Genomic DNA, 15,569 nt, shown 5'->3' with positions numbered 1-15,569 from the left:
TAACGTAATCATTTTGCCTATTTTTTGAATGTAATAAGCCAACAATGTAATAACATTTCTGAACCAATAACAGAATAACTTTTTGCCAATAATATAATAATTATGTTATTAGCCGTTATTATTATTGGCTGCTACAAGGCATAATAATAATTTTCATCTCGGGCATTTTCTCTATACTTAATGTAAATAATTCACAATCAAAGATCATTTAGTCTACAAAATGAACATCATGCAGAGATAACTGGAAATATGAAACTGGTCACTCAGAATATATTATTCTTGTCACTGGATATCAAAATGGCCTTTTTTTCTCTCAGGCCCAGTGCCAGGATGAAGTGACTGAAGGGGCTCATTGATTTAACCATGCAATAGCCTCAGAAAGGCTACATAGCAGCATCATAAGGGTACTGTTGGTACAAAATCTGATCAGATAATGCATTTTTTAATCTGAGCAATCATGAAAATCAGTCAAAATCAGCAAGGGGGAAATTGTGTTGTGCAGTTCTCGCTCTCAAACAAAGCTACAAACAGCTATGCATGCTGGTATTATTATTCATGTACAAATTAAATAGAAAATGTCTCCAAACCTATTTGGTCTGCTGCTTAGAGCTTTAATAAATGTTCTAGTATGAGCAAATATGTTTCCAGATGCTCTGGCTGACAGGACACTAATCATTGCTTAGCATGATGCTAACAAAAATGCCATGGTGTAAGGACAGTAACCCTTTTTCTGCAGCTCTGAAATTAGAACTACATGAGAATATTTCTTAACCCTCCTGTTGTCCTCAGGTCAAGGAAGGACAGAAGGAAGTAAGGAGGGGAGGAAGAAGGGAAGGAAAGGAGTTAGGAGGGAGGAAGGAAGGAATTTAGGAGAGAAGGAAAGGAGGACGGAAGGAAGGAAGGAAAGAAGGAAAGAAAGAAAGGAGTAAGGAGGGAGGACGACACGAGGGTTAAAAGAAAAAGATTAAATATGAAGGCCTAGAAGGTGCTAAGGTTTCTCCTCTGCAGCCTAGAGATGGAAGACCTAGGCTCAGGAATAGAAACATTGAAAAGTCCTGTCTGGAAGGTAAGACTTAAAACATTTAAGGGCCATGCCACTGAGACCTCCATCATATTAGATTCTGTTGAGTTCACAGGGGAAATATCTCTTAACAAGTTTGGGTCACTAGAATTACCACAAACTACTGGACTCACCCAAAGCCCGATAGCATCATTCCAACTTGTTTAGTCTTTAGGCCAATAATGAAACAGGCATCTACTGTGTGTCTGCTGTGTGCACTGTACTTATAGGAACTCAGGGGTAGAGCGGTGTCAACTGGGGCAGGATAGCAAATGATGTGCCTAGGGGCCTCTTAACAGCTTAATGCCACCATGCCTACCATACTTAGCATAGTGCTTTATTTCCCTGCAGACTAGGGGGGATTATTTTGTGCTTCTCAGGTGGACTGGCTTTCTGTTTTTACCTCAAAATAAATTCGATACAATTATCTGGATATAAATAAATTGTCTCTTAGTGTTTTCGCCCCACTAAACCTTACTTTACAGCTGATGATATCATAACTGACACAAGTATTGGATTTAAACTATGTGTGAGAAAAACATATAACACCTTTATTAGAAATTCTGAAATCACGCTTTCTCACTTTAGCCTAAATTCAGGTTGTTATGCAGCTTGAGCTTTCATTTTCATTCTGTATCCTCCTGAATGTTCCTTTATTATATAATGGAAAAATGATTCACTTAAAATAGATGTAGCCAGGTTTATTTTGGAATCACCAGAAAAGGTGAACAGATGTCTCTCATCATTCATCCCAACTTCAGTCACTTATCATAGAGATAGTCAATGGTACTTCAGAGATTTTTTCATTTCCCTTCACAATAGTCTCAGATGTAGCTACATATAATTTAAAATGATGCTCTCAGCTTTAGAAATCTTTTAATTCTTACTTCATGACATGTTACTGCCAGGCACCCTCCATCACTGAGAGTTCCCAGATGCACCAGAGGCAACAATCCACACATATGGATGATTGTATCACAACTCACAACTTAATAAACTGTCCAGGGATTCAAAAAACTATGCATACTCCTTTAAGAAGATGCATCTCATTAAGCCAAAAAATGCAGAGTGGTACTCAGGCAGTTCACAGGTTGGATTACTTTGCTGTTTTTCTGTCAGTAAGGTGCTAAAGAAGAAAAATCGACTGTCATCCTCTAAGACACGGTGCTCTGTTATCAGACGGTAGAAGCCAGAATCTCAATTCATCCTGAGGGCTGGTCCACACTTTCCTTTCATCCCCTCCCCTCTGCTCTATCTCTCTGTCCCCTTTTTTTCCATCCTCCTCCATCCTTCTCTGTGCCTTCTTGCTTTGTCAAGGGTGTTTTTACCCCCTGGCATGCCTGCGCAAGAGTCCATTAACTTGAGACCTGAGTGGAGTGTTTGTTTCAGAAAAGGTTGTTTTTCTCTCCTTTTATAGTTCCTGGTGGCATCGCTCCAGAGTCCCTGACCTTCACCCCTCTGGATGACATGATCTTCCTCAAGTGGGAGGAGCCAGTGGAACCCAATGGTCTCATCACGCAGTATGAGGTGGGGTACCTTGTTAGTCGTGCAATGGAAAGAAAAAGAAAAAAACCCAACCCACAACATTACAGCTGCCTTTGCATCACACACTAATCCTCTGCAGGTGTGGGATGTTATTTTCCCCTTGCCAATATCTATTTTGTTCATCCCCCTTCAATATAATGACTCAAATCAAGGAAAGTCTCCTCTGCATACTTTAAAGAATGTACTGCTCCCCCACTTTAATTTCCCCCAGGCTTGTTTTTTTCTGTTTCCTGCCCAAACACTGGTAGCACACATGAGCCTGAGCCGCTATAGCAGGGAGGACCCACTTTTCACAGTTCATGGGATTTACTGTACATGTTCATATGGTAATGAAGCTGAGGCACAGACTTCAGGCTGTAATTACATGGGGGACAACCATTCTAATTACTTATTTGCCTAAGAGATGGCTCCACAAGGGGGCAACTTTAAATGTTTCTAATTAATTATTGATGGCCCCATATCAACCGCAGACCTTTGTAGCATGGGCTTTAGAGCTTTTATCTGTAAGTAAATGTGAAGACCTACTATGGCTCAATACATGGTTGCCTGACGAGGGGAGAAACTACTTTTCATGCACGAGCACGGGCTTGGAGAGTGATGAACGAGGCATAGAAATGAGTGGTCGCTGTAACCAGGGCACAAAGTTTGTACCAGGCACCGGCCGACTACTTGTAAAATATGCAAGTGGCTGGTAAGTTTGCTTCACTCACTTGCCAAAAAAACAATGGTACTCCATTGAGTGGCTGATTCAAATTTGAACATCTACTCGCCGTTTGGCATATATCATGGCTGTAATCTTGCTTTGCATACAGATGAGGTACCATTGCCCCTAAACTCCAAACTACTACTGCTTAGGGTACATAAAACAGACCCAGAACTGCACTAGAAGTTTGAAGCTGATACCCTTTCCCCCCCCCCCAAATTCATGTTTCTTTCACTACCTAATGGCTAGAGTAGTGGAATTAATTACAGTACAGATGGAATAGCTGTAACAATACATCACTTACAACACCAGTGCAAACATAAAGGATGTAAGTGCAAAAGAGGGAACATGCAGTAGTCTAAACTGCTCCATATACCAGACAATACAATTAGACCAGCTTTTGTGTGTTCAACAACGCTATCGCTATGGGGGAGAAGCTCTAGTTGCGTACAATAAGGATAAAACTTGTGTGTTACCGCATATGGAACGACGGCTGGTTGATCCTCACACATTCTTGATGAATTATACATAATTTGGAAGCACAACATGTTTTGTTTAAGCTATTTCACAATCCCAATGTGCAGCAACAGAAGTTTCCTATTCTGTGACAAGAGTAACGACACACAAGACTGACTCCAGAAGTCTTTTCCATTGTTGTTGAAACATTGTTGAACCACTAGAAACTTCACTCCATTTTCACCAAGTCCAATGAACCCAAAACCTTGAGAAAAGCTATTAAGCCTCAGTAGTTTGCCTTTTAAATTCTCAGCAGTGACCTTTTGTCGTTGCTGCATGTGTATTATTGTCATACTGGGTGAATGCTGACTATTTTCTTGTTCAGTAAGCTGTCCATGAAAAATAAGCCCTCATGCTAGCATTTGAAAATACGATTGGCCACTATGAGCAACAATTCCCTCTGTATGAATAACATTATGAGTTTAACAGTGTCCCAGTGAAGGGCTTTTTGAGTAACTGCTGAGACAAAACTTATGAAAAAAACAGTGTAGAATACTCCGTTTTTAGTGTTATCATCACTGTATTTGGAAGATGATGTGTCCAGCTGTGTGGTAATGGTCCCTCAGACTAAACAACAAAATATGTTGCTGGTCCATGCTCTCCAGAACGACACACACAGGCATTTTCTGATTTGATGCGGCTATCAGCAGCCTTATGGCCTTTGTCGTCAAAGTAACAATAGTTACAACTTGTGGTTATGGTTAGGAATTAACTTTCTGATGTAGCCAACATTTTGACTGTCGGGTTGGAAATAGGAAACTGGAAACATATGTTCAAGTGTGATATTTTGCTGGCCCATCCATCAACCACAACCTCCCTCTGCAGACTTTGTCATGTCATAATTAATTGCTCTCAGTGGACAATAATCATAACTGCTGTGGCTGTTAAATGGCTTTGTCACACAGAAATATGTGTTGTTTTTAACCAATGACTCTTCCATTGTGTTTAAATACTGACCAGGCGAGCTATCGGCACATACTGTATGTCCATTTCATTTGAATTAAAATATTAAGCTAAAAAAAGAAACTTTTTTTTTTTTTTACCATGATTGTGTTTCTGGAGCTTCAGTATGATATATCCCCTTTATAGTGTATCTGTGATAGGCTCAAATGTGTCTGCTCTAATACACAATTCAAAAAAGAGACTTTGTCAACATCACACAAAAGAGTTGGCCTCACGTTATATCACATGCAACCTGTGGGGAGATAATATATATAAGATATATGACTAAGACTGAGTTACATCATTGAAAGGTTTATATATAATAGAAATGGAAGAGTTACAATACAGAACAGGCTAGAGCAATTGTTGTGTGTGTCCTGTTGTCCATTTATGGGTTCATCAATACCAGAAATGTCACTTTGCACTGACCTGTCATTCTGTTGCCAATCATGGACCATACCTCCATTTATCTGTTGTCAGCAGCTCACAGCAAATTCAAGATGTTCTCAGAACTGCTGGACTTTCCATTGTAACTAGAGTGGAGATTCTGAGTTGACTCAAGAATTATAGTCACTGCCAACTCAACAACCATGCCAAATTGAATATAAAGTGTTAATGTGAAAATGGCTAGAGACAGGACACCAAAATGAAAAATGGACCGTTTTACAACCAGCCTGGTTGATTTCCTGAGCTTGTATGAATCATGATTTACAGACTTTATCACATTCATCAAACTGCAAGCAAAAAAACCAACATGATGCCGGTCTTCATTCATACTTGTCATCTTCAGTAGCTGTTTTCTCTCCTCTGGTTTTACTTTATTAACCAATCCAGAAAACTGTAAAATCAGGGCAACGGTGTGGCAGAACAAGGATATGACACATAGTACCTGAGTCTGATTATCAGTGGCTAACTGCAGGATAAGATTTATTAGATCTGTGCTGTGAGGTGACATCTTTTCGAAGTAGTCCGAAGATTAATTGAGAGGCGTTTCTCAAGAGAGAGCCTTTCTGCCATCTAAATTCATTTGTGAATAACAAGCTGCAGGCTCTGTGAGGCATATCACAGATATTGTATCTACTCCACAGGTTAATAGAGTAAGCTTTACTCCAACCTTGAGACTGGTACATGTTGGGGAATACTTACAATGACCTGATTTGATGCTTTCCAGAACCACATATATAAACACTGAACTGATGCCACTCGGCTACCTCATTACCTTCATCATCACTTTAGGCTTCCACTTACTTTGGTGGACTCCTGACCTTTCTTCAAGTACCACCATAAGGTTGAGATGTGTGGTTTCAATTGAAATATTTCTTGAGAATGAACTGTAATAAATGTGTTGATTCCTTAAAGTCTGTCTAAAGTAAGAATAAATATTTGTTCTGAGTTTGACATACCACAGAAAAGTGTGTTGTTAACCACCCTGCCAAATTTGAATGATTTAAAAAATCGCCAAATATATAAAATGTATTTAGTAGACTGTAGACTGTAGTAATAGTAGGGTGCGCTGAATGTATTCATACCTCTACTGAACACAGAAATCTTGAAACACAGTTTGTGAAGCCTAGCTCCACAATTCAAATCTAAATGGTTGAAATGCTTTTTACACCTTTATTAGAAATACATTTATGACATATTTAATGTGTTTAGAAGAAAATGTCTGAATTCACTTTACACAGTCTTTAACTTTTTAATTAACCTCAGGTCAAAATTTGTTTGCCAACATTTTAGTTTTAGACCAAACCCCTTGCACCATGTTGGGGTTTGGGTTAGGGGTTAAACAAAGATGGTGAACATCATGAACATAATGCCTGCTTAGCATCAGGCTGTTTTGTCATTGTGATCCTGTTAGCACACTGACATTAGCATTTAACTCAGTCTCTCTTGTACGTAAATACAGCCTCACAGAGCTGTAGAGTAGCTGAAGACTCTTAGTTGTGTTTTTAATTCAGTGGCATCTCTTCTCTACTTCCAGATCAGCTACCAGAGTATTGAGTCATCTGACCCTGGAATTAATGTACCAGGCCCCCGCCGTACAGTGTCCAAGCTGAGGAACGAGACCTACCACATGTTCTCCGGCTTACATCCTGGAACCACCTACCTGGTATCAGTCCGTGCCCGAACTGCCAAAGGGTTCGGCCAGACGGCTCTCACCGAAATCACCACCAACATATCCGGTGAGACTTGGGGGATATGAAGGGGCTGGGGTAATACCTCTTGAATGGTAAACTCTATTAATGATCCAATATAGTGAGAAGATGATAATATGCTGAATTCAACAACACTGCTTAAAGAAAGAAAAGCCTTATTTTTCCCAACAAATTCCTCTCAAGCCATTTATAGATGATAAAAAAGAAATCTAAATAATTCCTTTCTTTTAAAGAGCAGCTTTACCTGTGCTGGCCGGGGCTATTATACTACATTGCTTAAAGAAAATAAAAGACTTATTTTTCCCAACAAAACGTGCAATCCCCTCAAAGCATTTGTAGATGATAGCAAAGAAGTCCTAGTAATTCCCTCCTTTTGATTAAATTACACATATACTTTCAAATGATAGAAATTATCTTCATTTTCTCTGTGCTGCACACCTTTCAGCTATGCATTGTTCTCGTTTGATGGAATAACAACACGCCTGAATTATAGTGAACTACAAATATTCAGCTTGAAAGGTTTTAGGTAGGTTTCAACATCAACGTGAACCAAATCGATGTTTACCATTCAGAGTGGACCAAGCACGCAGAAATTAGAGAAGCAGCTTGTTGGTATTGATTTGTCTTTTCCATCACTTTATCTCTCTCTTTATATATATACTTATATTTTTGGTTTGTTGAGTTGTTTTTCCCCACCCAAACCACACACTCTTTCTATACTTTGTTTGCCAAACTATAGAGTTGGCATTGCACCTGATTCTTAATCCAAGAGTTATGGTTTTTTTTAGTCCTCCGAGGCACCTGCAAGCTTCACATTTGTGAACAAACTCAGCAAACACCTTCTCTATATTTTTGCCATTTATAACACTTTCTTCTTCCCTGTAGTGTGGTTAACCAAAGCACCTAAACCTCTGACTGTTAGTACAGCTAGACAAAAGTAGTAGCCACACTCGGTGGTAGAAGAACTACTTGACCATGAAACTTGGTTGATATTAACAGAATACATTAATTTACATTTGAAAATATCAATATGCATATAACATTTTTTATGGGGGGGGGATCTCGCTGGATTTAAAAGCAGCTAATTTAACCAGAAACGTTAATCCTCTAGAAACGTTTGTTTGTCGTGACCCCGCACTGTAAGTATCGCCGCCTGCTCGCCAACCTTCCCTATTATCTGTGCGTGCTCCATCTGCTTTATAGGGTGGCCTGTGTGGGCTCACAGCTGTCAGGGTATACAATTCAACCTACAGTATCACATGCTCTCTCTCCTGGCTGCGCTGTCAGAAAAAAAGCCCAGTGGGAAGCCAGCTCCTGCTACCGATTTGGTAGCCGAGCATGAATGTGTAATGTGGCGCTATTAGTCTTTTCTAAATTCATGCTTGATTTAACCATCTAACATGCGGCGGCTGAAACACTCCCCAGCCATGTATAATGCAGACCTATGCTGCTCCGATGTGTTTGCCTAGGTCGCCGCCGCCGCCGCCGACAGGTTACACAAGCTGATTTATTTTATTTTTTTACAAGTCATTAATTCCCTGTAACATTTCTGCTTCCATCCTCAAAGCTTTTTTTTGTTTCAGCTTATCTGTTTTTCCAGGATAGCCATTTGCTTTGCTGCATACTCGAGTTAATTCACTCCCTATAGTAAACAACGATGTGAACACTCAACCTCATTGTCCCCAGAGCTTTGGAGCTTTGAGATCTGTCCTAATTATATTATAAGGGGCCTCTTGTTTTCTCTGTAGTCGGCTGCTGTTTCTAGTCATCATCAGTCAATGGGGCTGTGTGGGAGGTCTATCTGCACACTACAGTCCACCGGGGGACACAAGCAGATAATGAATAAAGCTAAAACGCTGTATCTTTCTCATAAGAGGTGTACTAAAAATATCCAAGCTGATGTCTTTATAAACTTTCAACTATGCAAATATATTTGATTTATCTTACGAGATGTAAAAAAATGACTGATTTATACCCTTCCCCTTTTTGTCTTTGCAGCACCCGTGTTCGAGTATGAAGACATCCCCTCTCCGCTGAGTGAGTCGGAGAGCACCATCACCGTGCTGCTGCGCCCCGCGCTAGGGAGAGGGGCTCCTGTCAGGTACAACTAATACACGGTTCACTCCTACGCCAGCATTCATTCAGAGCTCTGCCACACTGTGATATTTATAGCCACAGTCAAAAAAAGCTCTCGAGAGCAACAGGAAGTAGTGCTTTTTGGCATGGAGGAACGCAGATTTTCCATTTTAAGAGCAATATGTGAAGAATTAGAGAGTTTTTTTTGTTTATGCTTTTGTTTATCTGAGCTGAAGTGGTGCTGTATAGGAAAGAAATGTCATAAATTTAAGGTGGTATTGTTAATGTTCGAAAAGTGTCACATCAGGATTAAATTCAACAGCTGACTGCTATCACAGAGCCAGTATTTCAACAACAAGGTGACCATTATCTCTCTCTCCATCCTGAAACCTGACTCGCCACATGTCAGCCAATCATATTGTGACTGGTAGACAGCTGTGGCACCGTAACAAGCGCCACACTGCCAATTTCAATGAGTAAAAACAGGAAACTGAGGAAGAGAATGCAATCCTTAGAGGAAGAGTGAATTTCCTCTGGGTCAAATGTAACAATACAGATATAAATTTGTTGTGTGTGGCAAAACAAAACTACTACTTGAATGCGGTCGTGAATACTGAAGTCTCCGGAGAGTCCTGACAAGAAGCAGCAAGTTACACAAACAGCACAATATGACATTTTGTTGAGGAGTTTTCAATTTATAATGTTTGCTGCCACAATATATTGACATTGCATCCTGATAGAATATATTTTTTATAGCATACACTATAAAACCTCAACCAAAACAAATATATGATATTTGCTTTTTATTCTGCACAAAAACTACCTTAAATTTGACAATACTTTGAGAAATTGCAATTTTACACCAATTAAAGGTGCCAGGCTGAAGATGATGTGGCTTCTTCATTTTCTTCAGTTTCATGTTTAAAACTGCTGTTGATGCTTCCATAAAACTTCAAATACAGCTCTGTGTTTGCATTGGGGGGTGGGGGTTGGGTTGGGGGTGGGGGGGGGGGGGGGTGGCTAATTAACATCACTTTATAAAGGGATTTCATAGAACTATGATTTCATACAACATTGTGCTCACGCTAATTGCTGAGATCTGGGAATACAGTGACATCGCAAAACAGACTCATGAGGGTAAGACAAGCAGACAAGCTGGAAACAAATCTGTAAACTTTATTCAGACAGAAAATGAAGGTAAACTTATTACCAAAACTGTAGCTTAAAACCACTGGTAAACAACTTTAACTGTTAAATAAAGTGTTTTAGACGACCCGGCTAAACCGTCAGTTCATCTGATCTTCTGACTGCTCACGTTATTTTTCTTTCCAGATAAGAAAGTACAAAGATATAACTGTGAGAAATGATGACAAAAACTTACAAAGCATGTTTTACTGAAGCAGGGTTTGTCTTTTTATTGCGTCAGCGGGTGAAATAAAGCAACAAGACACTCGTACAGAAGAGTTTGAAAGTTCATTCTTAACCTTGGATTTAGTAGTTTGATATAACTTCAGCAGTGTCATCATTCGTGAATGCAATTTGCTCAGTTGTCATGGAGATGGCTCAATAATTAAGTTATGTGATGACAACTGAGCATTTTGATGAAGCAGTTTACAGCAAAGAAAAGCTAGTAAGTTTTTTTGTGGACCCAGCATCAAATTTCTGCTTTTAATCCATTTTGAGAGAATATAGTAGAGGATTATGGTAAAAATGTCTAAGTGGTGTAACCATAAAAACTTTGTACCAAATAATTCAACTTGCTTAAAAACACTAAATAGTCAATAAAACACCATATCAACTAGTTTGGCATGATCTTACATTATAACTTTTATATTAAATAAAGCTAATGGAATACAATTGTTCTAAATATTACATTTCATCTGGAGAATCATGGAGATCAGGAAACATTTACATTTTCTTTTAAATTAAGTCATTATTTGTATAAGTCCACTTAAAAACACCATTTGACATTTTCAGGAGCTTTACTTTTGGTAAGAAATGGTGCAAATGACATAAAACCAACAAAAATACTAAATGTACATTTTAACGAATCTGGTGCTGACCCACTTATTGATGTGACAGTATAGTAAATAGTAACAGTAATAAGTCTTGATTAAGTGGTACATTGTACTGCTTTGGAGTAGTGAACCCCATACTGTCCCCCTCTAGTGCCTACCAGGTGGTGGTGGTGGAAGAGGACGGGTCCCGCCAGGTTAGGCGAAGAGAACTGGGCTCAGTCGACTGCTTCCCCACACCAAACTCCTACAACGAGGCCCAGGCCAAAGGGGTCCCGCATTACTACACAGCTGAGCTTGCCCCCAGCAGCCTGCCAGAGGCCACGCCCTTCACTGTGGGCGACAACCATACCTACAACGGCTACTGGAACAGCCCTCTGGATCCCACCAAGAACTACCTCATCTACTTCCAGGCCACCAGCAACTTCAAAGGGGTAAGAGCTATTAAGATGCCTGACGAGGCTTTTATATCCGGAGCTCAGACACGCCGCTTTTATGTTTCAGCAACCTTGACAGTCAATTTAGATTTGTGTCGAGCAAGTCGGGAGGCAAGAGGCAGTATGCTGAAGGCACTTCAAGAGGGGAAGAAATCCTCTGTATAAACAAGGACTTACTTATTACCAAAATGAGTGATGTATGTTTTGCATTTTTTAAGATGGCTTTGTGTCAGTTGCTTCCCATTGGTGTAAATCTTGGACTTGTTAATGATGCAGTTTCTCAATGAAACAAAAAAGGAAACGTTTTTCTCTCTAAACCCCCCCCCCCAAAAAACACCACACATGAGATCTGAATCATCTGAATGAGTCTTAATGGCTTTTAGAAGATAATTACTTGCAGGATACAACCACATTCTCTGCAAGCATCCAGATATCATTTCATATTTGTTTCATATTTGCACTTTAAAAACGTTTTTAAAAACTTCAAGAATCTTTTCATCTTTGGGTGGAAAATCAAACACCGCCTCTGAGGCGTAAAGAGATCTGAAAAAGAACTCCTTGAGCAATTGGAAAAGTGACTGAAGCATGAATAAGGGATGTGCTGGCCAGTGTGCACAGAGGCAGTGAGAGTAAATGCTGTTTAAATCATTAGGCCCATATGGAGCTTACTGTACGCGTGCTCGCCTGCAGCTTATCATCAAGATATCAGTATCTGACTTCTCAGAGGATGCAGCCGGTTTCCTCTGGGTGCTGGTGGGGGGGGCGGGGGGCTGTAGAACCGTAAAAACTACAGTCAGCCTCAGGTCCGGGTCAGGTCCAACATACTTAAATCTATCCCCTTTGATCTGTATCTGCAGTGAGCTTTTCCCATCAAAGACCATCATTTGTGATGATTCTCACCTGAGACCAAATTAAAAGCTCTGCTGCCATCACAGCACTGCAAACTATGAAATGAGCCAACACAACAAACTGAATATTATTATTCATGATGGTGATTTTCTGGTTTTTGTCCTACAAACATTTTTTTAATCTCCAATCTATATTCTAAACTATGGGCTGCTTAGGGAGAAAGGAGATAAAGACTTATTATAGTGATAATTACCGAATAAAAGACACTCAGAAGGGGCGGAGCTAGACTCTTAGAATTCGAGCGTTCTCGATGGGCCCCCTGTCATAAAGTATGGCGTCCTAAAGGCAATTTTTTGGCAAGAAAAAGACAATACAAATGTTTTTTTTTTAATTTACAATTGTGAGACAGCTCATATATCCTGTTCTATCCTTAATTACACATTTTCACTTAATGAGCCGAGCAAGCCTACCTCTAAGAAAACTTTGTCACACAAGCTTATTCTGAAGAACAAAAAAAGGAAACAGATTGCCAGTTGTATTCAAATGTTTCAGCACCATGGACAGCGTGTGGTGCTCTAAGTACAGTGATTGATGAACAGTTGAGCACCACTGCAGATAGACAGCGACAGATCAGGTGCACTGTCTCAGTACCATGTCTTTCTCACATAGGAATAACACACACATAAAAGAGACACAGTGGTCTACAGCAATATACACAGACACTAGGCAGCAGTCTCCAAACAAGGCTTGGATTAGAACATCGTTTTTCCATTTCAAATCAATCTAAATTGAAATTTTCTGATATCAATTCATAAAATCCAAGATTTGATCTGGCTTTTCCCTTGGATTTTATATCCAGAATGAATCCAGACATCTGTGTGTAGTTTTGGCTGTGCCTTCAGTGGAGCAGCTCCAGCCATGTTCAACCACATCTCACTGTGCACCAGATCTCACTGAACATGGTGGGAGCTGCTCCACTGAAGGCAACGCCAAGCCTGTTGGATAAAAGCTTTGTGAGAGAACAAAATGAGTGAATCAGTGATGTTAACATCCCAGTAGGTATGTTAGACACCATTTCCACCTCAATGTTTGCTGATTTGATTATATTTAAAGTACTGTTGTTGTTTTTGTGTGTCTTGTAAGGTGTCCTGGAGTGTTTCTGAAAGGCACCTGTAATTAAAAAGCATTATTATTATTGTTATTATCTTTTTAAGACTGGCTGCCTAGATGATGATGATGCTAGCCTTGCCGTTAGCCACTGTCAGGCTAGTAGGGCTAGTAGTAACGTTAGCTTGATTATTTGTTGCATCATCATTGAGGTTCTGTTGAAAGGATGAAACAAATATTTTGTAATTCTCTCTTACTCCTTTCATACTAGATTTGTACTTTTTGTCCACTTTAATGCTGAGCTAGATTTTAGAATCACACAGTATTGGGCCGACCAATGGTGCAACTTCATCACTCACTTACCCACTAACTCACTCAGGGTCATTCAGGGACAGACGTTCATAGCTTACCCTACTGTTGAGAGTGATGGGGCCCGATTAAGGGGGTACAAAGGGTGTGGAATCAATGATAATACAAACAGGCCACAGTCGGTGCTGGTACTGTTTTCCCGTATAAGACAAAAACTGCTTGGCAGCGGTGGAGGCTCGTCTCCGCTCTGCAGAAGACACAGACGTGATCTGAATCTGACTTTTTTATTTTTTGCATCAATCAAGCACCGGCAGCTTGTGAGAAGTGTCGGTGTGCAAGAAAAAGTCACAAAACAACAAAGAGTCAAATGTAGAAGTGGCGGTGCTGAGTACCGGTGAGTGTCGGCCCGCTTCCAGCACTGCATTGAATTGCATTGAAAACAGTAATTGCTTTGGCAGTTATGCCTTCAGTGGGGCTTGAAACATCCATGATTGGTGCTGCCAGTTTCACAAGCAAGAACACACACTTTAGTCTAAGTATGTTTTTCTTTTTCTCCTGTTTGTAGGAGTCACTTTTCTTGAGGTATATTTAGATCACTGTGATTTATTACACTAAAAAATTAAAAAAATGATTCATTCTGACATTTTTCCTTTCAACCCACTGCTGTGTGTATCATGACTTTTTCACTCACTGGATTTACTGGCATGTGGATTAAGGTTGAGTTCTGTTGTGCTGATCCATTTTTAATCCAGCTCCAGATACCCAGATAATAATATAAGCTTAGCCAACAAAAATATTATCACTTTTTTAAAATTGAATCTGTCCTGTAGCCAAGAGTAATGTACAAATAGATCAGGTTGTAGGCTCTTCCTTTTAAGCCAGACAGTACTGATCACCACTTCCCCTGTTTTAAATGACACATGTCAGTGGTAGCAGATCAGCATTAGCTAATTCATGTTAATTATGTGCATTCAATTTAAAAAAAAATGTTATAGTGAAACCATCTAACTAATCACATGACCTCAGGTTTAGTAATCAAATTCTCCTTGTTAAAGCTGAAATATCAATATTGTTATTATTAACAATGGATCAAATGGCCATGTGTAATGTAAAAGCTTGTGTTAAAGTTATAAACATGTTCACTATAAGTCATTTTAATGTGGCAATACTGAATCAATGAATGTGTTTTCACTGCACCCAAGTAGCCAGAAAAAGAATCAATCAATTAATCCTGCTTTAAACTTTAATGTACATTGTGTAACACTGATATTCTAAGCAAAGCAGCTCAATACATTGAGATCAGAACCTCTGGTATTTGAATAATAAGGTGTGCAAAGCAAGCTGTTTGATACATTTAATCAATGTTTCATATCTCGAGCCGCTCATCTTATTTTCAGGTTGGAGATTAAAAGCTTGTGAGCATTAATTAGGCTGCCGCTCAAATCTATAACGTTTGCCGTCTCCAACAACAAAATGTGATTACCCATCTCAATTCAATCTTTATGTTTCAGCTATTTATAACTTTGTTTACTTGTAAATGTCACAAAAAAAAATCAAACCTGCACCTAAATGAATTCTGTAAAGGATTAGAAAAGGATTCCGATTTGATAAGCAGATTCAATACTGGAGACCTAAAGATGCTGATTCCTCAATCTGTGCTGTAGATCTCTATTCTCAACAAGACTGGAGGCTTAGTTGCATTAAATTGCTACTCTGACAAGCATCGGTGTGTCTGTTACAAAAGGCCAAAAAGCCCACCTTGACAGAGGACAGGATGACACATGACACACTAGCTTGCGCTGCTTTAATAACCCCTGGGTGGGAATAAATATGACTTATCTGTCACTGTAAGAG

General features: G+C 39.6%; 1 protein-coding gene across 1 annotated transcript in view; it reads left to right on the top strand.

Annotated features, from left to right (window-relative positions):
• The window catches only part of ptprua (protein tyrosine phosphatase receptor type Ua), a 209,479-nt gene that overhangs the window by 138,816 nt on the left and 55,094 nt on the right, over positions 1-15,569 (top strand). The window contains exons 9-12 of the mRNA XM_053334996.1: positions 2,478-2,587; positions 6,748-6,949; positions 8,921-9,023; positions 11,168-11,447. Of these exons, the coding sequence (XP_053190971.1) occupies positions 2,478-2,587; positions 6,748-6,949; positions 8,921-9,023; positions 11,168-11,447 (695 nt within the window). The remainder of the gene's footprint in view (positions 1-2,477; positions 2,588-6,747; positions 6,950-8,920; positions 9,024-11,167; positions 11,448-15,569) is intronic.

This window comes from Scomber japonicus, chromosome 15 (genome assembly GCF_027409825.1).
Source record: "Scomber japonicus isolate fScoJap1 chromosome 15, fScoJap1.pri, whole genome shotgun sequence".
Lineage (NCBI taxonomy): Eukaryota > Metazoa > Chordata > Actinopteri > Scombriformes > Scombridae > Scomber > Scomber japonicus.
The sequence above is the reverse complement of the archived record's forward strand: the minus strand, read 5'-3'. Positions and strand labels throughout refer to the sequence as shown.